Source organism: Camelina sativa, chromosome 1 (genome assembly GCF_030686135.1).
Source record: "Camelina sativa cultivar CO46 ecotype springtype chromosome 1, ASM3068613v1".
Taxonomy (NCBI): domain Eukaryota; kingdom Viridiplantae; phylum Streptophyta; class Magnoliopsida; order Brassicales; family Brassicaceae; genus Camelina; species Camelina sativa.
The window spans coordinates 17,324,767-17,351,224 of record NC_141880.1 but is presented as its reverse complement, the minus strand read 5'-3'; the positions used below and the strand labels follow the sequence as shown (position 1 = coordinate 17,351,224).

The following is a 26,458-nucleotide window of genomic DNA, read 5'->3' as shown; positions in this document are numbered from 1 at the left end:
TTTGAAGTTGTATTTGTTTGTTAATTTGTTTATTTTGTTTAGTGTATAAGAAGGTATTATTGTATATTGATTATTAATTCTATAATTTAATCCATAGTTTACCGCGGAATAATTTTTTATATAATATTAATTTAATCAACTTATTATATGTACAAACTCGTAAAAACTATATATATATATATATATATATATATATATATATATATATATATACGTATAATGTTTTCAAAAATCCGCAGTATCACATTTGTTTAAATACATATTGGATGAAACCCATAATAATCCCCTTTATCTAGATGAGTTCCGAGTTCAAACCTCGACAGCAGAACATTCGTTTTTAACCTTACAGGTTTTTATCTTATACATATTATTCGTTGGACCGGTGATAATTGTAAACCCTAATTACACATTTTATTGGAAAAAAAAAGAAACACTCTTGAAAATCTGCATCAATGTCTACGTACGGCTCTCAAAGCTCTAAAAAAAACCAAATACTTTTGGTAACTGTATATTTTAATTCTCATCTTATAGAAAATAGCAAATGATTTGAAAGAATGTAACTTCAAACAAAAAAATATACCTCAATAATGTTTTGTTATTTTACATTCTTACAACAAGATGCTCTAAAAGCAATTTTTCACATTTAAATTGATTTTAATCTTCGGTACCATACAGACAAGTTATTTCAAAGTGAAAAATTGAAATTTGAAGTTGTATTTGTTTGTTAATTTGTTTCTTTTGTTTAGTGTATAAGAAGGTATTATTGTATATTGATTATTAATTCTATTAATTAATCCATAGTATACCGCGGAATAATTTTTTATATAATATTAATTTAATCAACTTATTATATGTACAAACTCGTTCAAACCTCGGCAGTAGAACATTCGTTTTTAACCTTACAGGTTTTTATCTTATACATATTATTCGTTGGACTGGTGATAATTGTAAACCCTAATTACACGTTTTATTGGAAAAAAAGAAACACTCTTGCAAAGCTGCAAAAATGTCAACGTACGGCTCTCAAAGCTCTAAAAAAAACCAAATATTTTTGGTAATTGTATATTTTAATTCTCATCGTATAGAAAATAGCAAATGATTTGAAAGAATATAACTTCAAACAAAAAAATATACCTCAATAATGTTTTGATATTTTATTTTCTTACAACAAGATGCTCTAAAAGCAATTTTTTCACATTTAATTAGATTTTAATCTGCGGTACCCGACAGACAAGTTATTTTAAAGTAAAAAATTGAAAATTTGAAGTTGTATTTGTTTGTTAATTTGTTTCTTTTTTTAGTGTATAAGAAGGTATTATTGTATATTATTATTAATTCTATAATTAAAACCACACTATACCGCGGAATAATTTTTTAATATAATATTAATTTAATCAACTTATTATATGTACAAACTCGTAAAAACTATATATATATATATATTTACGTATAATGTTTTCAAAAATCCGCTGTAGCACATTGGTTTAACACAAACTTGATTAAACGGATTATAATCCCGTTCATCTTGATGAGTTCCGGGTTAAAACCCCGGCAGTGGAACATTCTTTTTTAAGCTTATAGCTTTTTATCTTATACATATTATTCGTTGGACCAGTGATAATAGTAAACCCTAATTACATGTTTTATTGAAAAAAGAAGAAACACTCTTGCAAAGCTGCAAAAATGTCTACGTACGGCTCTCAAAGCTCTAAAAAAACCAAATATTTTTGGTAATTGTATATTTTAATTCTCATCTTATAGAAAATAGCAAATGATTTGAAAGAATATAACTTCAAACAAAAAAATAGACCTCAATAATGTTTTGTTATTTTATTTTCTTACAATAAGATGCTCTAAAATCAATTTTTTCACATTTAATTAGATTTTAATCTGCGGTACCCGACAGACATGTTATTTCAAAGTAAAAAAATTGAAATTTGAAGTTGTATTTGTTTGTTAATTTGTTTCTTTTGTTTAGTGTATAAGAAGGTATTATTCTATATTGTTATTAATTCTATAATTTAAACCATAGTATACCGCGGAATAATTTTTTAATATAATATTTAATTTAATCAACTTATTATATGTACAAACTCGTAAAAACTATATATATATATATATATTTATGATGTTCACATATTTTACCCTGTTTTCCCTCAATATATTCCCATCTTTTGCATCATTTGCTATCCTTTTTGACCATTATTGCATAGTTTTAGGATTGTTCTTGCATTAGAGTGTAGTTGCATTGCATTTGCATCTTTTCTTGCATAAACAGGTGATTTTGGAGTCTAAGGAGCATGGAAGCAATGCTGAGGAGAACTGAAGCAATCATGAGGAGAAAGCAAAGGAGTTAAGGCTGGAGAACCAAGGTCCGGAGTCCCACTCGACTGCCCACTCGACCAGACACTCGACCGTGAGCTGAGAGTGACTCGACCGAGTGGAAGGAGCACAAGAAAACCCAACTCGACCGGTCACTCGACCGAGCACCGGGTCGAGTTGGCCGAGCCGTCTGGCTATTTTGTCTTTTAGCATTTTTAGGGCTTCCTCTACTTTTTCTATTTAAAGGCCTTGTATCCTGCAGCCACCAGGAGTCCAGCTTTTTAGATAGTCAAAACCCTAGTTTTTACCCTTTTGGGAATTATGCCTTTTGCACTTTTATTTTTAGATCTTGTACCTCCTTGAAGGAGAAAAACACAAGATTCTTGGATTTTGTTGGTTCCATAACTTTCAAGATATTAAGAATTCGTGTTTGATTCCTTCTTCAATATTGTAGATCTTTGCTTTATCTTTCTAGTGATGCAAGTTTCGGTATTTTCTTGGTTTATTACTTTGTTGTTCATCATGTGTTCTTGTGAGTAGTTGCTTAGGATCTTGAGTATGGGTTAGGCTGGGTTGTGTTTGAGGTTTGTTTGATTTGGTCAAGCTTGATTGTTGTAGATCTCTTCTAGGCTAGATGTTCTTAATGCTGGTCCTATAACCGAGAGGGTAGGATCTGATCTCAAGCATCTTAGCATCACACCAATGTCTAAGGAGCATAGATAAGGCTAGATCTAGAGACTATCATTAGGCTTGCTAAGAGATTAGAAGTCTTGTTTGGTATTTGACATATTGCTTAATGCATGCTTGTGTAGATTCTTTACTTTGTGAGAACAAGTCTAGAGATGCATGAGTTTGATTGTTTCTTGCCATGAGAGTGGATTAAACATGTCTTAGAAATATATGTCTAGAGATTAGCTCAAGTTGTTTGAGATTTGTTGACCAAGTTAGATGACCTCAATCATTAGTCCAGCCCATGAATCCCTCCTCAAGACCTTCCTTGTTTATTGATTTCCTAGCTTAAATCCTGTTGTTTGATTGTTGTTTGATTTGCTTTTGTATTGCTCTGTTTTTCTTGCATTGCTCTATTTTCCGGATTTGTCCAGCTCGACCCTGCACTCGATCTACACTCGATCGAATGCTTGCTCGAATTCATCCCCAGAATTCTTGTTTATGCTTTGTAGTTGTCCTGTCTTGTATCCTGTTTCATTTTAGTTGCATTTCTGCTGCATTCACTTAGTGTCCTGTTCATTACTTGTCTTGCATTTAGTTCATTACTTGCATTATCATAGTTCTATTTCTGTTCTTGGTTCATCATAGCTTTGATTAGTCTGTTCTCTTTACATTTAGCATCTATCTTAGTAGTTTTTACTTTCTGCATTTTACATTTCATCAATAGGATTGTTAGTGACAAACATCCTTTACATTTGGCTTGACTTAGACATTTATGCACATCCAGATTGCTTGCAAACTCTCAGATTGGATTGACACCTCTTATATTAGACTGCATAAGGGGAATTGAAACACCCTGCCATCCATTCATTTCATATCTCACCATTCCATACATTCATCATCCATACCACAAATATTTGAGTTTCAATTTACGTATAATGTTTTCAAAAATCCGTTGTAGCACATTGGTTTAACACAGATTGGATTAAACGGATTATAATCCCCTTCATCTTGATGAGTTCCGGGTTAAAACCCTGGCAGTGGAACATTCTTTTTTAAGCTTATAGCTTTTTATCTTATACATATTATTCGTTGGACCGGTGATAATTGTAAACCCTAATTACATGTTTTATTGAAAAAAGAAGAAACACTCTTGAAAAGCTGCATCAATGTCTACGTACGACTCTAAAAGCTCTAAAAAAAAAACCAAATACTTTTGGTAATTGTATATTTTAATTCTCATCTTATAGAAAATAGCAAATGATTTGAAAGAATGTAACTTCAAAAAAAAAATATACCTCAATAATGTTTTGTTATTTTATTTTCTTACAACAAGATGCTCTAAAAGCAATTTTTTCACATTTAATTAGATTTTAATCTGCGGTACCCGACAGACAAGTTATTTCAAAGTAAAAAATTGAAATTTGAAGTTGTATTTGTTTGTTAATTTGTTTCTTTTGTTTAGTGTATAAGAAGGTATTATTGTATCTTGATTATTAATTCTATAATTTAATCCATAGTATACCGCGGAATAATTTTTTATATAATATTAATTTAATCAACTTATTATATGTACAAACTCGTAAAAACTATATATATATATACGTATAATGTTTTCAAAAATCCGCTGTAGCACATTGGTTTAAACACAGATTGGATCAAACCCATAATAATCCCCTTCATCTAGATGAGTTCCAGGTTCAAACCTCGGCAGCAGAACATTTGTTTTTAACTCTACGGGTTTTTATCTTATAGATATTATTCGTTGGACCGGTGATAATTGTAAACCCTAATTACACGTTTTATTGGAAAAAAAAGAAACACTCTTGCAAAGCTGCAAAAATGTCTACGTACGGCTCTCAAAGCTCTAAAAAAAACCAAATATTTTTGGTTATTTTATATTTTAATTCTCATCTTATAGAAAATAGCAAATGATTTGAAAGAATATAACTTCAAACAAAAAAATATACCTCAATAATGTTTTGTTATTTTATTTTCTTACAACAAGATGCTCTAAAAGCAATTTTTCACATTTAATTAGATTTTAATCTGCGGTACCCTACAGACAAGATATTTCAAAGTAAAAAATTAAAATTTGAAGTTGTATTTGTTTGTTAATTTGTTTCTTTTGTTTAGTGTATAAGAAGGTATTATTATATATTGATTATTAATTCTGTAATTTAATCCATAGTATTCCACATAATAATTTTTTATATAATATTAATTTAATCAACTTATTATATGTACAAACTCGTAAAAACTATATAAATATATATATATATATATATATATATATATATTTACGTATAATGTTTTCAAAAATCCGTTGTAGCACATTGGTTTAAACACAGATAGGATGAAACCCATAATAATCCCCTTCATCTAGATGAGTTCCGGGTTCAAACCTCGGTAGCAGAACATTCGTTATTAACTTTACGGGTTTTTATCTTATATATATTATTCGTTGGACCGGTGATAATTGTAAACCCTAATTACACGTTTTATTGGAAAAAAAAAGAAACACTCTTGCAAAGCTGCAAAAATGTCTACGTACGGCTCTCAAAGCTCTAAAAAACCAAATATTTTTGGTAATTATATATTTTAATTCTCATCTTATAGAAAATAGCAAATGATTTGAAAGAATATAACTTCAAACAAAAAAAATATACCTCAATAATGTTTTGTTATTTTATTTTCTTACAACAAGATGCTCTAAAAGCAATTTTCACATTTAATTAGATTTTAATCTGTGGTACCCTACAGACAAGATATTTCAAAGTAAAAAATTGAAATTTGAAGTTGTATTTGTTTGTTAATTTTTTTCTTTTGTTTAGTGTATAAGAAGGCATTATTATATATTGATTATTAATTCTGTAATTTTATCCACAGTCTTCCACAGAATAATTTTTTATATAATATTAATTTAATCAACTTATTATATGTATAAACTCGTAAAAACTATATATATATATATATATATATAAATTGACGTATAATGTTTTCAAAAATCCTCTGTAGCACATTGGCTTAACACAGATTGGATTAAATGGATTATAATCCCCTTCATCTAGATGAGTTCTGGGTTCAAACATCAGCAGCGGAACATTCGATTTTAACCTTACACCTTTTTATTTTATACATATTATTCGTCGGGCCAGTGATAATTGTAAACCCTAATTACACGTTTTATTGGAAAAAAAAAAAGAAACACTCTTGCAAAAATGTCTACGTACCGCTCTCGAAGCTCTTGAAAAAAAACAAATATTTTTGGTAATTTTATATTTTAATTCTCATCTTATAGAAAATAGCAAATGATTTGAAAGAATATAACTTCAAACTAAAAAATATACCTCAATAATGTTTTGCTATTTTATTTTCTTACAACAAGATGCTCTAAAAGCATTTTTTTCACATTTAACTAGATTTAAATATGTGGTACCCCATAGCCAAGTTATTTCAAAGTAAAAAATTGAAATTCCAAGTTGTATTTGTTTGTTAATTTGTTTCTTTTGTTTAGTGTATAAGAAGGTATTATTATATATTGATTGTTAATTCTATAGTTTAATCTATAATATACCGAGGAAATTTTTTTTAATATAATATTAATTTAATCATCTTATTTTATGTGCAAACTTGTAAAAACTCTAAGCACAAATTAATATATATATATATATATATATATATATATATAATTTTTCCAAAAATCCATTGTTGCACATTTGTTTAAACACGATACTAGATTAAACAGATAATAATCCCCTTCCCCTTCACCTAAATTGAGTTCTGGATTCAAACCCCGGCAGCAGAACTTTATAGTGCATCAACCTCGACGTTTCTACAACACCAAAATAGTTTTAGAGTGCACTTAGCCCAAAGGCTGCTCATTCTAACTTAGAAGAAGACGATATGTCCAAAGTTTTTCATTTGACAAAGGATATGATGAATTTTTAGTCAGCTTTGATATTTTTGATAAGACAGTTTTGATTTTTTTGATAAGGAGATATTTAAACGTTTCTCTCCGCCAGTGGAGGAGGATATGATGACTCCATCAATGGTAGATAGGAACATTTAGTACATCAAAGATGGTGATATGGATGACCAGTATTATTGATGTTGTTGGTGAAGCTGACTTGATGTGGAGCAAATCCTTTACAGTCCTTTTTTTTTTTTTTTTTTTAAAAAGACCTTTACAGTGGATATACCAAATCCAGATAGTTATTTCCTATTGCTTCTCGACACTAAAAAGGTTTCGCAGCACTTCTTGAAAGAAGCCAACGAGATATTCACAATGTTTGTTTACACAATGGCTAGTAGTGATTAATTACGCTGACGCCAACTTTGAGCTGATTGATCCGGATAAACTTTATTTTGGTAATAGAGTGATTACAGATGACGAGAGTCCACATGAGAAGACGCTTGATTTGGTTTTGCGTGAAGAGCGTAGGGTGGTGATACTCGTGATATTTGGTCCGGTCGTCACGGATAACCTAATAGGATTAGTAAGTATACATATTTCAGAGTCAGTTTCTAAAAGTCAAAATTCTTACGCTGAGAATGAAAACGAAGGTGGTTTAGCTGATGTTTTAAAATTGCCCAAAGTTGTTCACAGTTGATTTTTCATGGTCGAGGAGGAGGAGCTGGCGTCAGTGGACGTCAGATCGCTTCTACAAGAAATATATACACTCTGAACTCAACGAAGAATCTGTAGAATAATGGTCTCTTTCTTTGTCTTTTAGATTCTCTAGAAACTTCAGAATCTTTTTTTTTGACTTTTTTGTGTATTTGAGATCACTGACTATATATAGTACTTCTTGCTTTTGTCCGACTCTCAAGAAAAATTTTCTCTTAGCATTTTTTATATATATATATATATATATATATATTTGTCTACTCTGGCGTTTCTGATATTGAGTTAAACAACATGTTCGTGTCTTCTAGCGACGAGAATATGATAATGCTTTTCTGTTTTAAGGTGCCAACCATAATTAATTAGACTCTTAAACTTAACAGCACATATGTACATTCCTCACAAAACTTCATACACTAATTATAACTTCATAAACGTCATGCATGCCGGTTAAAGAGCCATCTAATGCCTTATCTAGCGCGATTTAGGTTTCCAATTTCATTGTGGGATATTTAGGTTTAGCATCGAAGAGAAGAAGACACACTAACAGACTGTTAACGTTGTAGTTCAGAATAATAAAAACTAATTGAATAAGTAATAGTGCAAAAGAAGACACTCTAACATACGGTTTAGAGTCTTCTTAACATCTTTCTGTTTCATGGTTATCATATGCTTGAAATGTATGGGTTCATATTCTATAAACATGTTAGTTCCGATGAACACTTCTAGTAATGCAAAGAATAAAGGAATCATAAACTAACAGGTAATCCCAAAAGAAAACACAAGACAATCGATCTATTCATTAATTTAATCAAACACTGTCTAGAAGAGCTTAACAAAACCAAAGAAGTTAAAGAAAGAACTGTAAGAAATCATTTGCGTACTTTTTTTTTTTTTTTGATAGCTCAGGAGTGATTCTAAAGGCTTTCTAGACCCAAAAACTAATCTCCTAGAGTCGGGGGAAACCATCTTAAAATTCGAACTCCGTGGCCAATGCTACTCGAACCCAGATGGCGGGACATTTGCGTACTGATAGTAGGATTTTACTACTCTACTGAAGTTCAATTCCCTAAGAACTTAAATTGTCATTGTAGTACAAAGGGTGTCAAACCAAATGGGTGAGCTATTAACCACAAAAGATGCAATCAAATCTAGCTAAGTCAAGCGAACCTTAGTTTTGATTTTCTAACAACCTAAGTGAGCAAGCAACAAAAAAAAAGGAGAACTAATAGCAAAACTAAGCAGTGTCTAACAAAACTAAGCAGTGACTAACAAAAGTAAGCAAAGCTAAGCGAAACAAGCAAAACGTAAACTGATGCAAACAGATGATAAAAGAGAGCTCGTGAGGCTAGGTGTCAATGATCCATGAAGTAACTAAGTCTTAATACAAAGATTCGATAAAACTTTAAACAAAGCTATCCCTAGACGAAAGATTCAACAACAGGTCAATCCACTCTCATGACAGAGAACCTCAAGCCAAGTTACATCCAGACCTAAATCTCTTTAGCGAAGCATAACAAGGCAGGCATTAACAACCAATCAATCAATGTCAATAAACACCCTAGACAACTAATCTCTTAGGCTAGGCACGTAAATCTCTGGTATTAGCTAGATCAGACATTTCACCAAGCCCTCTCGGGTGGAAATGCCTCGGGTCAAACTTCAGATGATCAGAAAGAAGCTAGCATGAAGAACACTAATCCAGAAGGGATCTAAAAGATTTAAACATCAAAACCCTAGAAAAGACTAAGAAAACCTCATGGATCTCACCCAACCTCAAGAACTCTAAGAACACTACTCAGAAATCATGAAGCTCAAGAACCCAAACCCAGAAAATTCAATAAGCAACATTATGAAAAGAGATTAAACAGAGATTAACAAGATTATATAAACTAAAGCATAAAAGAGAGATGTAAAACTATAAAAACTTGAAAGATTAAAAGAGAATTCGAATTACAAAGCCTTAAACACGTTTTGTTTCTTGAGAGAAGTTCTAGAAATAGCTAAAAAAGATATCCTCAAGTCTAAACAAATGAGACATATTTATACTAAACTTGTGAAAACCCTAGTCAAAGTCAACGATTTTTAAGTCGGTTGATGCTTAGCACGATCTCGCTCTCCTCTGCTTCCAACAGCTCGATCGAGCTATGCTTTCTCCTCTTGTCCAGCTTTGGTTTCGCGTTCCACTTCAGCTCGATCAAGCTCTTCTTTGTCTTAGACAGCTCGACCGTCTTTTCTTTCAATCAGCTCGATCGAGCTCTGCCTCTTGTGTCAGTCGCTCCGCCTTGTCTTCTGCTCTGCATGCGTTAGGCTAGATTCCGCTTCAGTTGGTCATTCTGCCTTGGTTCGACTTCCTCTGCTTCACTTCGTCTTCCCATCTCGATCGAGCTCTCTTTCGCCTTGCACTCTGCTCAGCTTCGTGTTCCGAAAAGCTCTCCAAAACCTGATAACAACTCCATATGCAACATTGTATGCAATGCTAATGGAAAACTACTAAGTGAGTGAATTTATGCAAGAATGAGATGCAAATGCTACAAACACAGGATGAAATGATGCTAAAGTGAATGCAAATGAGGATCTAAAACAAGTAAAATGCAGATACATCAACTCCCCCAAACTTATTTCTCGCTTGCCCTCAAGCAAATAATCAAGATTAAGCTTGAAGAAGAGGTTTGAAGGTGGGGGCTCAGAACCAAAACATGCTGATAAAATAGGTAAAATCAATGTCCAAGTTAGTAATAGTAAAACGCAAAGAGAGAGAGAGAGAGTCCTACTTAAAAACTTTAGCCATGCTCTTCCTTACACGCCTTAGCCTCTGTTTCAACTTTGACATGCATTCAAATCAACCTATCCCTTTAACATTCATTGAATTGGAACTGTGAATCAAGCTTAAACACTGCCTATGAACTCATTTGGTTTGGTAAGAAAAGGATGGAGATAAAGGTGATCTCCTTTAGAGTAGGTTCATCGTTTTTGATCAGGGTTCTCTCAAGAAAATGGATTGAGCTTTTGGGAGAAGGCTAAAGGTAAGGACCAACAAATGCATACAGGAATAAAACCTTGTCTACCCGAGAGTACCCAAGCGTTTGACTCCTAATTCTCTAAACCCTGATTGTCCTAACTCTACCCTTCAGCTTTTAGCTCTTTTGATCATACCCATTCACCCTTTTGTACCAAGTCTCAGGAGAGGTTTCTTTTTGATTTTGCCTAGCGGATTTGGGGTTTCTTTTCTAAAACACTATGGTCCCCTTTTCCTTCTTATTTCTTAAGACTTCGAAAGCTTTTGCTATACATTCTTTGACAACTTTCTTTTCTTTTCTTAGAACCATCTTTTTTTTTTTTCCTATACTTTGCATTCCCCAAATCCTTTACTAGACTTTCATATTTAGAGACAGATTACACCTCCTAGAGACTTTATCCTTTCTTTTCATTCTTTTCTTTTCCTTTCTGCACACATTGAATCCCAAACCCCTGTAACAAGTTCCCACCTAGTCCTATCTAGTCCGGATAACGCGAACTAGAACTACACAAGGTTCCATTCCTGTCGGCTCAGACCTAACACTTTCTACCAAGCTCAGTCCGAAAAATAAGGCCTCACACACAAAGATAATTTTGGCTTGAAAGAAGGGTAGGCTAATGGTGGGGGAAACTATTCCAATAATGGGAATAAGCTACTTGGATTAGCCAAGAGTGGTATAAAGGTGAAAGAAAATCCAAGTATGTATATTGGTATCCATGAGTTCAGATTCAGTGCTTAAAACATGATAATTATGAGTCAAGATTAAGTTCAAGTAAATAGGAAAGGCATCAGATCGCAACATGTTTCCATCTAGACAAGAATGCAGAGTTGTGAATTCTAAACATGGTGCGGTTTTACTTCAGGTTCGCTAGATCATGCGTTAGACAACTAATAACTTGGGCATTGAATTTATCTAGTAAATCAGCATGCCTACGAGGCAAACTCATCACAGACCCCTAACACATATGCACAAACTACTGCATATGTACAAACTACTAAAAAGAAAGCAAGACTTAATCTAAAATGCAACTACAACTATATGAACACTCTTTTTTTTTTTTTAGAAAATTTAAAAAATCTTCAAATTTTTTTGGGTTTTCTATGCCTTATATGTATACAGACTCAATGATGCAAAATTTGAAAATAAGAGACAAAGAAAACAAGTTATATACATCTCAAACCCTCTCCCAAACTTAAATTACACAGTCCCTTGTGTAACAAAAATTTGAAGGAGAGTTCAAAAGACAAAGAAAACAAACTAAATGAAATGCAATGGTATAAACAGATGAGTGAGGAGTGTTACTTGGTCGTTTAGGAGAATTGGGAGTCAAGGTAGGCCTCCATGCTCTCTAGGGTGTAACCAGCGGTGGGAGGGTAGGATGATGGATCGTGTTGGGTCGAGCTGGCGTGTTCATCTTCGAGATCCAGTGGGACAGGGAAGCCTCTCTCCGAGCTTGATGGTGGTTTAGCTGCTCTGCGCTTTCTCTGGTTTTGCTCAAAGGAACTGGTTCTGGCAGGTTCGAAGGAACTAGCTCTGGCGGGTTCATCTGGGTTGGAGCCTCGCCTGAGTAGGCTTGCAAAGTTGCTTCTCGGGAGCACATTGCTCGATGAGGGTGGAGGTGGAGGAGTTCTTCCCTCTTCAAGTTTAGTGACCCGAAGCGTCAATCCTTTCACAGAATTTGTTAACTCCTTCACCGTTCCTCGCAGAGCTTTGTAACATTTATCCTGAAGTTTGTTCCATCGCTGCAGAAGGCTGATATTCTTGTTGGTGCCTTTCATGTGCCTGCTCTGCTTAGGAGAAGGAGGCTGTGTGAACCAGAACTGCTGAGGTGACTCTTCTTCAGATATGTCCATAGGCTGCGGGTCAGGCGAGTTAACAGCTTCTGCCGTGTCAGGTTGAGTGCCTTCAGGGTAGTGGAGATCCGCAGGGTTTGGGAGGAACCAGATGTTGTGAATGTCCTCCAGCGTAGTGAGAGTTGGGTTAGGAAGTAAGACCCTAGCGTCACCAATGCGTGGGTGATGGAAACGAAACATAAGCTTGTCTTCATGCACTCCATGGTCAAGAAACAGTGCTTTCTTCAGATACCCCATATCCAATGAGCGAGGTTCATGAAGATCTGAGCGCAAGGGGACACCACGATTGGATAGGATAGGAGTGATTATCTCGCCAACAGACAACATGTTATTCTTCTTCCCACGGTTTTTGACTACCCAATCACGGTAGGCTAGGAACTACCTTAACAAATATATGGAAAGAGGTGTGTCTGACCCGTCTCCCCGAAGCACAGTGCCATCTGTTGTGGTTGGTAGGAGGCTCTGAAGAGCAAGATCAATCATCTGAAGCTCACTCTCGTTGACTGTCCCGGTAGCTTGGCGCGCAAAGAAAGTGCTTGCAACACATTTGTGAAAGTATCTGATGGTCGGACTCCTAATTTCGTTGCTCTTGCTTCTCGAGGATGTGTAACCACCATTGCTGATAGTTTTCCAAAGTGCCTTCAACTCTTTGTCGTCAAAGTCGGGGCAGGTTTCCGTCCCGCTAGGGAAACCAAACAACTTCTCTAAGTTGGTGATGCTGCAAGAGTAGCGCTTTCCGTGGATCATGAATGTAAAATAGCCTAGCCCAGACTTGTCTTCATCGCTTTCTTCATAGTAGTACACGTTGAGAGAAGCGAGGAACTGGCAGGTTTCATCTTTGTATGCTTCACGGTTACACCTCATAAAATTTCCAAGACCACAATTTTTGAATAGGAGCTCAACGTCCTCTTTAATTCCAAGCTTGCGCATGGTAGAGCGATGCGGGTATCTTGTTGCAGCGAAATCGCATTCCATGAAGAGGTTATAGTAGTCTTGTGGAGTGAGCTGCTCCCCTGACGGTGTGGCTGGCGGTGTGTATTCCTCTGAATCTGTTAAATCCTCTTGAATCTGCCTTACTCGCCCCACTGGTCTTTTTCCTTCAGCTATTTCAGCTCTCCTACGTGACGACTCCCCAGAGCTAACAACTCGATCCTGAGTTTGTGGGTTTCTATCGTGAGACAGTGACCGCCATGGATGGATTGTTCGTCGAGCTGTTGTATCCAGTGATCTCCTAGAAGGTTGCACTGGCTCCACGTTTTGTACGTCGTCTACTTGAGGTTCGGCTGAAGCGCGTGACCCTCTAGCTTTGGCAAGCCTTATTACTTTGGCTGCAGCTTCCTTTCGTGTCAGACGCGAACCCTCTGCTTCTTCTTCTGCCTCAACCACTGGTGGTTCCTCCTCTTCTTCCTCTTCTGCCTCAATGTATCTCCGCCTCTTGTCATTGATGCTTCTAGCTAGCTCAGCATCAAGTGGCTTGGTACTGCAATGCGAAGAATAGGAATGAAAAAGTGTTAGAGCTGTTAAGGTGGAGCTCGATCGAGCTCCTCTATGCGAAAAACAAAACCGCTTCTTCTATCAACCTAGCGGCGATTCTCAAGCTTTCTCTTCTAAATGCTATTTCAACCGAGCTTGTAGACACTAATTGCAACAAAACAGAGCTCAAGCTTAAGAAACAGAGAAACATGGCATGACGAAAATATTACAGCTCGACCGAAACGCGAAGCCAAAAAGATGAGCTCGATCGAGCTCTAAAAAAAAATTGTGAATCATGGTTTCTTTCATCCCTAGTAATTCATCTCAAGCTTTTTCTCTCTAAGTGTGAAGTTAAAACAAACTTAGAAGGGACTTAACAAGAACTTGAGCTTGACCGAAAATAAGAACAGAGAAACGCGTAACCAGAAATAACGAGCTCGATCGAGCTCTTAATTTCTGCCAATGAAGCGAAATCATCCCGTAAGGAAAGTACCTGGGTTTCCATCTAAGCTTGTTAACCATGGTGAGAAACAGAGATGAAGCTTATAGAACTTGAGAGAGAGCAAGAATCGCAAAAGCTAAGGTTGATGAAATGTATGGCTAAGCTTAAACGATTTAGAGAGAGAGACGAGATATGCAAAGTTGAGTGAAGAAGAGTGTGACTTAGTCTTTTGTTTATAGTGGAGAGATGATAGAACTCGACTTGATGGGTGAGAGGAGACAGCTTTGTGTTGTCTTGTGGGAGACATGGTGGAGTTGGAGGAGACATGTGGTGGGACCGAGCTTGAGTTTGGTGGACAAGATTTTGAAACGTGTTCTACCCACTTTTAGGAGCTGTGCAAAAATGGGAAGGAATCCAATGCTGCTCTGTTGACTTGTGTTGACTCCGTCTCCAGCTCGATCACCACGCTGCGTTGGGCCAAGCTACATAGTGTACGAACTTGATTTTTCTTTTAAAAACCTGAGAAAATCATAAAACTAACAAAAACAACCTAAAAAGCAATAAAAAGAAATATATACAGGGATAAACATGGGACGTCCTCCCAAGTGAGCTTGTTTTAAGTCTCTAAGCTTGACTTCCTGTTTCTTTTAGGCTTTTGGAGGATCACAGAGAGGCACAGAGGACCCCTCCGGAATCTTTTGATCTGCAAGGTACTTCTTGACCCTTTGTCCATTTACTGTGAATTCACTACCATCCTTGTTCAGCAGAGTTACTGATCCGTATGGCAAAACCTCTTTAATCTCAAATGGTCCAGACCATCTTGACTTGAGCTTGCCAGGAAACAACTTAAGTCTGGAGTTGAAAAGCAAGACTTGATCTCCAGACTTTAGTTCCTTCACAACAATCTTCTTGTCATGAAAAGTCTTGGTTCTCTCCTTATAGATTTTGGAGCTTTCATAAGCATCAAGTCTGATTTCCTCAAGCTCATGTAGATCAACAACTCTCTTGGCTTGTGCTTTGTCAATGTTCAGATTTAACATCTTAATAGCCCAAAGCGCCTTGTATTCAACCTCCACAGGAAGGTGACATGCTTTACCATACACCAACTGAAACGGTGTTCTTCCAATTGGTGTCTTGTAAGCTGTTCTGTAAGCCCAGAGAGTCTCATCCAGCTTCATAGACCAATCCTTCCTAGACAACCCAACAATTCTTGACAGGATCCCCTTAATCTGCTTGTTGGAGACTTCTACTTGCCCACTGGTTTGTTGGTGATAAGCAGTCGCTACTTTGTGTTTCACCCCAAACTTCTTCAGCATACCATCAAAGACCTTGTTGACAAAGTGACTTCCTCCATCACTGATTACAGCTCTTGGTACTCCATACCTTGGGAAGATGATGCTTTTGAACAGCTTCAAGACAACCTTATGATCGTTGGTGGGACTTGCAATAGCTTCAACCCACTTATAAACATAGTCAACTGCCACTAAGATGTATTCGTTGCCATTTGATTTAGGGTTGAAGGGACCCATGAAGTCAATCCCCCAGACATCGAATATTTCCACTTCCAAGATTGGGTTCTGAGGCATCTCATTCCTTCTTGTGATATTACCCATCCTTTGGCAAGCATCACGCTTGGTGATGAATGTGTGAGCATCCTTGAATAGAGTAGGCCACCAGAGACCTGCTTGTAAAACTTTCTGGGCCGTCTTGAATGCAGCAAAGTGTCCTCCATACGTTGACCCATGACAGTGCTCAAGCACACCATGTACTTCCTCTTCTGCTATACACCTTCTGAACAGACCATCAGACCCTCTCTTGAACAAGTAAGGCTCATCCCAGAAGTAGTGGTTGACATCTCTGAAGAACTTCTTCTTGTTGTAGCTGTCCAAACTCTTGGAAACCTCTCCACAGATCAAGTAGTTGACAAGGTCTGCATACCATGGAAACTTGTCTTCCTTCAGTGACAGTGCTTCAACCATCTCCAACTCTAACCCGACGTATGTACTCTTATTCAGAGTCTCAAACAACATTAGTTGCTCTTCAGGCATTGAGTCATTAATGGGGACCATGTCTTCAATCCGCATTCTTGAGAGGTGATCAGCGACTCCATTCTCAATCCCCTTTTTATCGAGGATCTCCATATCAAACTCTTGCAAAAGAAGTATCCATCTCAGAAGTCTAGGCTTGGTGTCCTTCTTTGCGTAGATGTACCTCAGTGCAGCATGGTCCGTGTAGACAATCACTTTTGAACCAACCAAGTAGCTCCTGAACTTCTCAAATGCAAACACTACTGCCAGCAACTCCTTCTCAGTGGTGGTGTATCTTTCTTGTGCGTCGTCAAGGGTCCTGCTTGCATAGTAGATGACATGCAACTTCTTATCAATTCGCTGTCCCAGAACAGCTCCAACTGCGTAATCAGAAGCATCGCACATGATCTCGAAAGGATAGTCCCAGTTAGGTGCTTGGACTATTGGAGCAGATATCAGAGCTTCCTTGATAAGCTTGAAGGCTTCCAAACATTCATCATCAAAGATGAACTCTGTCTCCTTGCAGAGCAACCTGGTAAGAGGTCTGGCTATCTTGGAGAAATCCTTGATAAACCTTCTATAAAACCCTGCATGCCCAAGGAAACTTCTGATATCTTTCACATTGGTTGGGGGTTGCAACTGCATCATAACCTCAACTTTGGCCTTATCAACCTCTATCCCTTTCTCGGAAATCTTGTGCCCAAGGACTATTCCTTCTCTGACCATGAAGTGGCATTTCTCCCAGTTTAGCACCAAGTTTGTTTCCTCGCACCTGGTAAGTACCCTGCACAGATTCAATAAACAGGAGGAGAAGGAGGAGCCATACACAGAAAATTCATCCATGAACACCTCCACCGTCTCCTCTATCAAATCCGAGAAAATAGAGGTCATGCACCTCTGAAAAGTAGCAGGTGCATTACAAAGACCAAAAGGCATTCTCCTGTAGGCGAATGTGCCATAAGGACAAGTAAAAGTGGTCTTTTCCTGATCATTTGGATGTATAGGGATTTGAAAGAATCCACTATACCCATCAAGGAAACAGTAGTAAGGATGATTAGCCAATCTTTCTAACATTTGATCAATGAAAGGCAATGGGAAGTGATCTTTCCTAGATGCAGCATTCAACTTCCTATAGTCTATGCACATTCTATGCCCTGTAATGGTCCTAGTGGGGATGAACTCATCTTTTTCGTTTTTCACTACAGTTATCCCACCTTTCTTAGGAACACAATGTACAGGTGAAACCCATGTACTGTCAGAGATAGGATAGATAATACCAGCATCTAGCAACTTAAGGATTTCTTTCTTGACTACCTCCTTCAGGTTTGGGTTTAATCTACGCTGGGTTTCTACACTAGAGTATGCTTCATTTTCAAGATGAATCCTATGTGTGCATAGACTAGGAGAAATCCCTTTAATATCATCTAGTGAATACCCTATTCCCCTTCTAAACCTTTTCAGTTCAGTTAACAACATTTCCAATTCATCATGGCTAAGCTCAGCATTTACTATGACAGGGTAAGTAGAGTTAGGGCCTAAGAAAGCGTACTTTAGCCCTTTTGGTAGAGGTTTGAGTTCTACCTTTGGTGCTTTGAGTTCAGTCCAGTCATCAGGCGCAGGACTGCTTGTAGAGCTTTGCAGGTCGAGTGAAAGCATCAAACCTTGATTTTCTGCTTGGTCTGCACAGTTGACATTCACTGCTTGAAGAGCTTTCAAGTCCTCAAAGACTGCAGATCCTTCTTCCTCTTTGTGAGAGTCCAAAATCTTCTGATAAGCTTCAGTTTCCAAGTGTAGGTACCCATCTTCACCATTCTTCAAGTAGCTCATCTGCCAATTGATCCATCCTTTCTATGTAGAACAGTTGCCCTTCTATGGTAGGCTTCTTCATGACATCTTTAATGTCAAAGTTCATCTTGAAGTCCTTACCAAGGTTCAGCTCTATCAGACCTTTCTTGCAATTAATGATTGTTCCAGCTGTTGCCAAGAATGGTCTTCCCAAAAGCAGAGGATCCTTTGGTCCTTCATCCATCTCCAATACTACGAAGTCAGTAGGAATCTCCACATCTCCAACTCTGACAGGTAAATCCTCTAAGATACCATTAGCATACCTCACAGACCTGTCAGCCAAAATCATAGCGATATTGCATTGTTCAAACTTCGTGAATCCTAATCTTTTAGCCAAGGAGAGTGGCATCAAGCTGATAGATGCTCCAAGATCGCAGAGACAATTATTGAAAGCGAATGGACCAAGGGAGCATGGCAGAGTGAAGCATCCTGGATCACCGAGCTTTTCTATGACAGCCTTCCTTTGTATGAGAGCACTGCATTCATGAGTTAGTACCACCATCCCCCGAGTCTCCTTGATTCTTTCATTTACCAGATCTTTCAAAAACTTGTGGGACTGAGGTATGAGAGCAATAACATCGAGTAAAGGCATTTTCACTTCGATCTCCTTCATTTGTTTATCAAAAAGCGCTTTGTACTTCGCCACCAACTCTTTCTTGAACCTTCCTGGGAATGGAAGTTTAGGCTTGTAAGGAGGTGGGATGAACACTGGCTTCTTTGCTTCAGGAACTGTTGCTTTTTCAGTCGAGGGTTTAGCTTGTAACTCTGGTTGAACTTGGATCTTGTCTTCCTCTTCCTTCTGCTCAGCTTGAACCTCTGGTTCACAGAAATCCTCCCCATCTTGTTCATCACTGTCCACAGTGATTGCAGTAGGTCCTGTTTGAGATGGGAGTTTTCTGCCACTGCGAAGGGTAATACTTTGAGCTTGGTGGTACTCTTTCGGGTTTTGGATAGCTTTTCCTGGAAGTTGGCCTTGAGGCTTTGCAGAATAAGTTGTAGCGTGGTTGCTCTCTAGGTACTTCACTTTAGAGTTCAGTGCCTCAACTTTGGTGTTCAAATCGTGAAAATTATGTTGCACTTCAGAGAAATTCTTGGCAACATCCTGAGCACCAGCTGCTTTTCCTTGAAGAAGTTGCTGAAGCATAGTTGTCATATCGGGAGGTGGTGCCTGAGGTGGAAAACCTGGAGGTGCACTCATGTTGCCCTGCTGCTGTGGTTGAAAGTACTGCTGCTTCGGAGCAAAATTCGGATTCTGGTTGTAAGGAACGAAGGGCTTGTGCGGCTGCTGCGCCTGCTGTTGTTGAGGTTGTTGTTGCTGAGGGTAGACCTGATCCTGTGGATTAGAAACGTTTGTGCTTCTGTAGGAGAGATTCGGGTTAGCTCTGTAGTTGTTGAAACCTCTATTGTAGCACCTTGGTTCTGCATGTAGCATAACTCCTCAGTTGGATCAACCTCCCCATCTGGGACCTGTATCTGCTCAGCTTCACAGACAGAAATAACCTGCTTCTGTTGACCCAACAAAATCCTGTCAAATTTCTCATGAAGAGCCTTGATTTCCTTCCTGGTGTTGTCATCAGTATCGTTGTTGCTCCTAACAGTCCTATCATAATCCTCATTGTAGTTCCCGTCAGATTGAGCTAAGTTCTCAACAAGCTCCCAACCATCTTCAACATCCTTGTTCAGGAAGTTGCCATTGCTTGCAGTGTCAAGCATCATCCTGAACTTAGGCAGAACGCCCCGGTAGAGAGTACTAAGGAGGGATTCCTGACTGAAACCATGGTGAGGACATTTAGTAGTGGAGCTCTTGAATCTTTCCCAAGCTTCACAGAAGGTTTCACCATTTTTCTGAGCAAAGCTGGAGATTGCATTGCGGAGCTTAGCAGTCCGCGAGTTAGAGAAGAACTTCGCAAGAAAAGCCTTCTTACAATCATCCCAAGAGGTGATGGATCCCTGAGGTAAAGCTTTTTCCCACTGATGTGCTTTGTCACCAAGACAGAATGGGAACAAGCGCAGCTTGAATGCATCTTCGCTGACACCATTGATCTTTGTGAGGTTGCAGAGCCTGTCAAACTCGTCCAGGTGATCAAGAGGGTCTTCCATCGGCAAGCCATTAAATTTGTTGCCTTGAATCATAGAGATGAGACTACTCTTGATTTCAAAATTATTGTTTGGGATGGAAGGAGGCACAATTCCCTGACGCTGCGTGTGGGTGTTAGGAGCATCACCAGCGCCAATGTGTCATGGTTGGCGTGGCAGATTTTTTTGTGCACCAGGTGCATGAGGGTCATGCTGTTGGTTATCCATACCAACATGATCTTTGTTTAAACACGAGACTAGATTAAACAGATAATAATCCCCTTCCCCTTCACCTAAATTGAGTTTTGGGTTCAAACCCCGGCAGCACAACTTTATAGTGCATCAACCTCGACGTTTCTACAACACCAAAATAGTTTTAGAGTGCACTTAGCCCAAAGGCTGCTCATTCTAACTTAGAAGAAGACGATATGTCCAAAGTTTTTCATTTGACAAAGGATATGATGAATTTTTAGTCAGCTTTGATATTTTTGATAAGACAGTTTTGATTTTTTTGATAAGGAGATATTTAAACGTTTCTCTCCGCCAGTGGAGGAGGATATGATGACTCCATCAATGGTAGATAGGAACATTTAGTACATCAAAGATGGTGATATGGATGACCAGTATTATTGATGTTGTTGGTGAAGCTGACTTGATGTGGAGCAAATCCTTTACAGTCCTATTTTTTTTTTTTTTTTTTAAAAAGACCTTTACAGTGGATATACCAAATCCAGATAGTTATTTCCTATTGCTTCTCGACACTAAAAAGGTTTCGCAGCACTTCTTGAAAGAAGCCAACGAGATATTCACAATGTTTGTTTACACAATGGCTAGTAGTGATTAATTACGCTGACGCCAACTTTGAGCTGATTGATCCGGATAAACTTTATTTTGGTAATAGAGTGATTACAGATGACGAGAGTCCACATGAGAAGACGCTTGATTTGGTTTTGCGTGAAGAGCGTAGGGTGGTGATACTCGTGATATTTGGTCCGGTCGTCACGGATAACCTAATAGGATTAGTAAGTATACATATTTCAGAGTCAGTTTCTAAAAGTCAAAATTCTTACGCTGAGAATGAAAACGAAGGTGGTTTAGCTGATGTTTTAAAATTGCCCAAAGTTGTTCACAGTTGATTTTTCATGGTCGAGGAGGAGGAGCTGGCGTCAGTGGACGTCAGATCGCTTCTACAAGAAATATATACACTCTGAACTCAACGAAGAATCTGTAGAATAATGGTCTCTTTCTTTGTCTTTTAGATTCTCTAGAAACTTCAGAATCTTTTTTTTTGACTTTTTTGTGTATTTGAGATCACTGACTATATATAGTACTTCTTGCTTTTGTCCGACTCTCAAGAAAAATTTTCTCTTAGCATTTTTTTTATATATATATATATATATATATATATTTGTCTACTCTGGCGTTTCTGATATTGAGTTAAACAACATGTTCGTGTCTTCTAGCGACGAGAATATGATAATGCTTTTCTGTTTTAAGGTGCCAACCATAATTAATTAGACTCTTAAACTTAACAGCACATATGTACATTCCTCACAAAACTTCATACACTAATTATAACTTCATAAACGTCATGCATGCCGGTTAAAGAGCCATCTAATGCCTTATCTAGCGCGATTTAGGTTTCCAATTTCATTGTGGGATATTTAGGTTTAGCATCGAAGAGAAGAAGACACACTAACAGACTGTTAACGTTGTAGTTCAGAATAATAAAAACTAATTGAATAAGTAATAGTGCAAAAGAAGACACTCTAACATACGGTTTAGAGTCTTCTTAACATCTTTCTGTTTCATGGTTATCATATGCTTGAAATGTATGGGTTCATATTCTATAAACATGTTAGTTCCGATGAACACTTCTAGTAATGCAAAGAATAAAGGAATCATAAACTAACAGGTAATCCCAAAAGAAAACACAAGACAATCGATCTATTCATTAATTTAATCAAACACTGTCTAGAAGAGCTTAACAAAACCAAAGAAGTTAAAGAAAGAACTGTAAGAAATCATTTGCGTACTTTTTTTTTTTTTTGATAACTCAGGAGTGATCCTAAAGGCTTTCTAGACCCAAAAACTAATCTCCTAGAGTCGGGGGAAACCATCTTAAAATTCGAACCCCGTGGCCAATGCTACTCGAACCCAGATGGCGGGACATTTGCGTACTAATAGTAGGATTTTACTACTCTACTGAAGCTCAATTCCCTAAGCACTTAAATTGTCATTGTAGTACAAAGGGTGTCAAACCAAATGGGTGAGCTATTAACCACAAAAGATGCAATCAAATCTAGCTAAGTCAAGCGAACCTTAGTTTTGATTTTCTAACAACCTAAGTGAGCAAGCAACAAAAGAAAAGGAGAACTAATAGCTAAACTAAGCAGTGTCTAACAAAACTAAGCAATGACTAACAAAAGTAAGCAAAGCTAAGCGAAACAAGCAAAACGTAAACTGATGCAAACAGATGATAAAAGAGAGCTCGTGAGGCTGGGTATCAATGATCCATGAAGTAACTAAGTCTTAATACAAAGATTCGATAAAACTTTAAACAAAGCTATCCCTAGACGAAAGATTCAACAACAGGTCAATCCACTCTCGTGACAGAGACCCTCAAGCCAAGTTACCTCCAGACCTAAATCTCTTTAGCGAAGCATAACAAGGCAGGCATTAACAACCAATCAATCAATGTCAATAAACACCCTAGAAAACTAATCTCTTAGGCTAGGCACGTAAATCTCCGGTATTAGCTAGATCAGACATTTCACCAAGCCCTCTCGGGTGGAAATGCCTTGGGTCAAACTTCAGATGATCAGAAAGAAGCTAGCATGAAGAACACTAATCCAGAAGGGATCTAAAAGATTTAAACATCAAAACCCTAGAAAAGACTAAGAAAACCTCATGGATCTCACCCAACCTCAAGAACTCTAAGAACACTACTCAGAAATCATGAAGCTCAAGAACCCAAACCCAGATAATTCAATAAGCAACATTATGAAAAGAGATTAAAGAGAGATTAACAAGATTATATAAACTAAAGCATAAAAGAGAGATGTAAAACTATAAAAACTTGAAAGATTAAAAGAGAATTCGAATTACAAAAGCCTTAAACACGTTTTGTTTTTTGAGAGAAGTTCTAGAAATAGCTAAAAAGGATATCCTCAAGTCTAAACAAATGAGACATATTTATACTAACCTTGTGAAAACCCTAGTCAAAGTCAACGATTTTTAAGTCGGTTGATGCTTAGCACGATCTCGCTCTCCTCTGCTTCCAACAGCTCGATCGAGCTATGCTTACTCCTCTTGTCCAGCTTTGGTTTTGCGTTCCACTTCAGCTCGATCGAGCTCTTCTTTGTCTCAGACAGCTCAACCGTCTTTTCTTTCAATCAGCTCGATCGAGCTCTGCCTCTTGTGTCAGTCGCTCCGCCTTGTCTTCTGCTCTGCATGCGTTAGGCTAGATTCCGCTTCAGTTGGTCATTCTGCCTTGGTTCGACTTCCTCTGCTTCACTTCATCTTCCCAGCTCGATCGAGCTCTCTTTCGCCTTGCACTCGGCTCAGCTTCGTGTTCCCAAAAGCTCTCCAAAACATGATAACAACTCCATATGCAACAATGTATGCAATGCTAATGGAAAACTACTAAGTGAGTGAATTTATGCAAGAATGAGACGCAGATGCTACAAACACAGGATGAAATGATGCTAAAGTGAATGCAAATGAGGATCTAAAACAAGTAAAATGCAGATACATCACCTACTTTTATCAACTACCTTGCTGGATTTGACAAACTTGGAACACAATTGAATAGAAAAGACCACCCCGGATTTCTGGATTCAACATAAGGGACTTCTGTGTGAAATTGACCGTCCTCTCCAATTATGACTACAATGCTCTCGTAGGTCTCATAGGTATGTCCATTCCCACACAGAATCACTTTCTTCTCCTCATCGATTATATAACTTACACCACTCGGATAATATCTATCGGGATTTTGTAAATCCACTGTAAAGGATTTGCTCCATATCAAATCTGCAGCATCGCCAACAACATCAATATTACTGGTTATCCATATCACCATATTTGATGTACTAATGTTCCCATCTACCACTAAGAGTTGCTCTTCTCTAACAACTGATGGAGTCATCATATACCTATAATAATCCTCAACTGGTGGAAGAGAGAAACGTTTAAATATCTCCTTTGTAAAATCAAAACGGATTAAGAAATCACCATTTTCTTCCTCTGAAGCAATCCAGTAAGTATTTCCTTTCAAACATATTCCAGTATTTAATTGTGTGTACCAGTTGAGAAATACAGAATCAAGAACCCTCCATGAATCTGAGCTTAAGTCATAGATTTGAAACGTAGCAAAGTCGTATGGTTTGTATTTGTCAAGATACCAACACCTTAAGATTTTGTAGCTACGACAAGAGTTGTTATCTTGGTATCCAAGAAAATACCTAGGTTCACGTTTGTGTTCAGTTTTGAATGGGACTTGGATCCACCTTGCTTCCCCCATATACGGATTCCAAACCACGAGTCTTTTATCTTTGGTGGTGCATATCAACAAACCGTCGCAATGGAAAACTTTGGCTATATCGACTTCTTTTGAGTTAGAATGGGGAGCCTCTGGGCAAAGTGAATTCTTAAACTCTATGGTTGTAGCAGCAACGTCGAGGTTGATACACACTGGGAAAAACCTATAATCCTTCAAGATGAGAACCGTAGACTTTGTAGCTTCGCGAAAATGCTTGTCGGTGAATCTTTGGTTCTTTTTCACTAAAGCGTTCCATTGTTTGCAAGTAGATCGTACAAGCTTCAGAGACGTAGCCTGGACCCTAGAGAGTATTGCTTCTACCAATTCCTCTGGAAGAGAAGACATCATTGTCATTTTTTCTCTTGTGATCTCTTAACGAAGAAGAAAACGACTCAAAGGTATGTAAGTTTCGATTAGGGTTAGAAGATCCTTTATCCAAAAAGAAAAAACCTTGGCCTTATAAGTTATATAAGACTTTTTTCTACATTGTTTATGCCATTTCATTTTATTATTTTTGATAGAAAAAAAAGGAAAAGACTAAAGAAGAAGCTGTTACTAATTAACTCCGATAAACGAGGGAAGCTGTTATTTTCCCGACTTTCTTTCCGGCTTGACTTCGTCTTTATTTTTCTATTTTTATTCGTTCCTAGGAAAGTGCTCCGAGTGATAAGTTTGCTTTAGTTTATTTTTATTCGTCGGATACGTATACATATTATTAATATTTTAAAGTTTACTATATATATAAAATAGATAATATTATGCGCGGTTTGTTGTATTAATTATGTTAATTTATTTTAGGTTATGTAATAATTATAAAACTATAATAATTTTGGAGAGATTTTTAAAAAGTGCTATTGAAAACGATGTATTTTCCTAAAAATACATATGTAACAAACAATTTTCTTAAATGTCAATAATATACCATATTTATTCAATTCATACAATATCAAAATACACCGCTTATTTAAAAATATTGTTTAATAATAAAAATAAAAATTTACTATGATATTCAAAATTTACCTAAAACATTTAACAATTTCATTCCAAAATTATTTTTCAATTATCAATTTAATAGATATCCTATAATTTTACGGATCTAGAATTGCCATACTTATATCCAAACAGAATCAATATATGTCAATTTGCACAACAATTTTGTAACATCCGTGTTCCGGGAATAGAATTTGAGATATGTTGAGGAAACCAAAAGAGTGGATTTTAATTAATTTTGGTTTAATTAAATCCTAGTTTAATCTAATTAAACCAAAAACTCCTAATCTCTTTCTCAAAGTCACGCCTCCTCTCCTGTTTTTGCTATTGTCGACATTGTTCTGAGAGAGAGAAAGGGAAAGAACTCTTAATTGTTTAGTGTAAAGGAGGAAGAGAAGGAGATGAAACTTTTTCTTTAGTAACGAGAGAAACAGAACTGTCAGGGTTTGGGAGAGGGAAGATCTGATTACTCAAAACGTTTCGAAAGGTATTGATTTTTGGTAGGGATTTTCGTACACTCTCCCTTTTACAGAAGTGAATTTGGGTTACTATTTGAGGAATTATTGGCAGT

The 26,458-nt window shown here is 37.1% G+C and overlaps 1 protein-coding gene, 1 non-coding gene and 1 pseudogene across 2 annotated transcripts; 1 reads left to right on the top strand and 2 right to left on the bottom strand.

Moving 5' to 3' along the window:
• Window positions 1-11,948: 11,948 nt before the first annotated feature.
• LOC147950043 (uncharacterized) lies at window positions 11,949-20,378 on the bottom strand. The gene is made up of 3 exons (XM_087512057.1): window positions 19,677-20,378; window positions 18,272-19,611; window positions 11,949-12,573 (listed from the first exon to the last, which is right to left on the bottom strand). The coding sequence occupies exons 1-3, from the start codon at window positions 20,376-20,378 to the stop codon at window positions 11,949-11,951; spliced, it is 2,667 nt and encodes an 888-aa protein (XP_087368183.1).
• On the top strand, window positions 20,050-20,156 carry LOC147950044 (small nucleolar RNA R71). Its single transcript, XR_015565143.1, has one exon. It is a non-coding gene; the product is annotated as a small nucleolar RNA R71 (small nucleolar RNA).
• A 3,613-nt stretch (window positions 20,379-23,991) lies between the features above and the next one.
• Window positions 23,992-25,283, bottom strand: LOC104698791 (putative F-box/kelch-repeat protein At3g22730 pseudogene; annotated as a pseudogene).
• Between the last annotated feature and the right edge of the window lie 1,175 nt (window positions 25,284-26,458).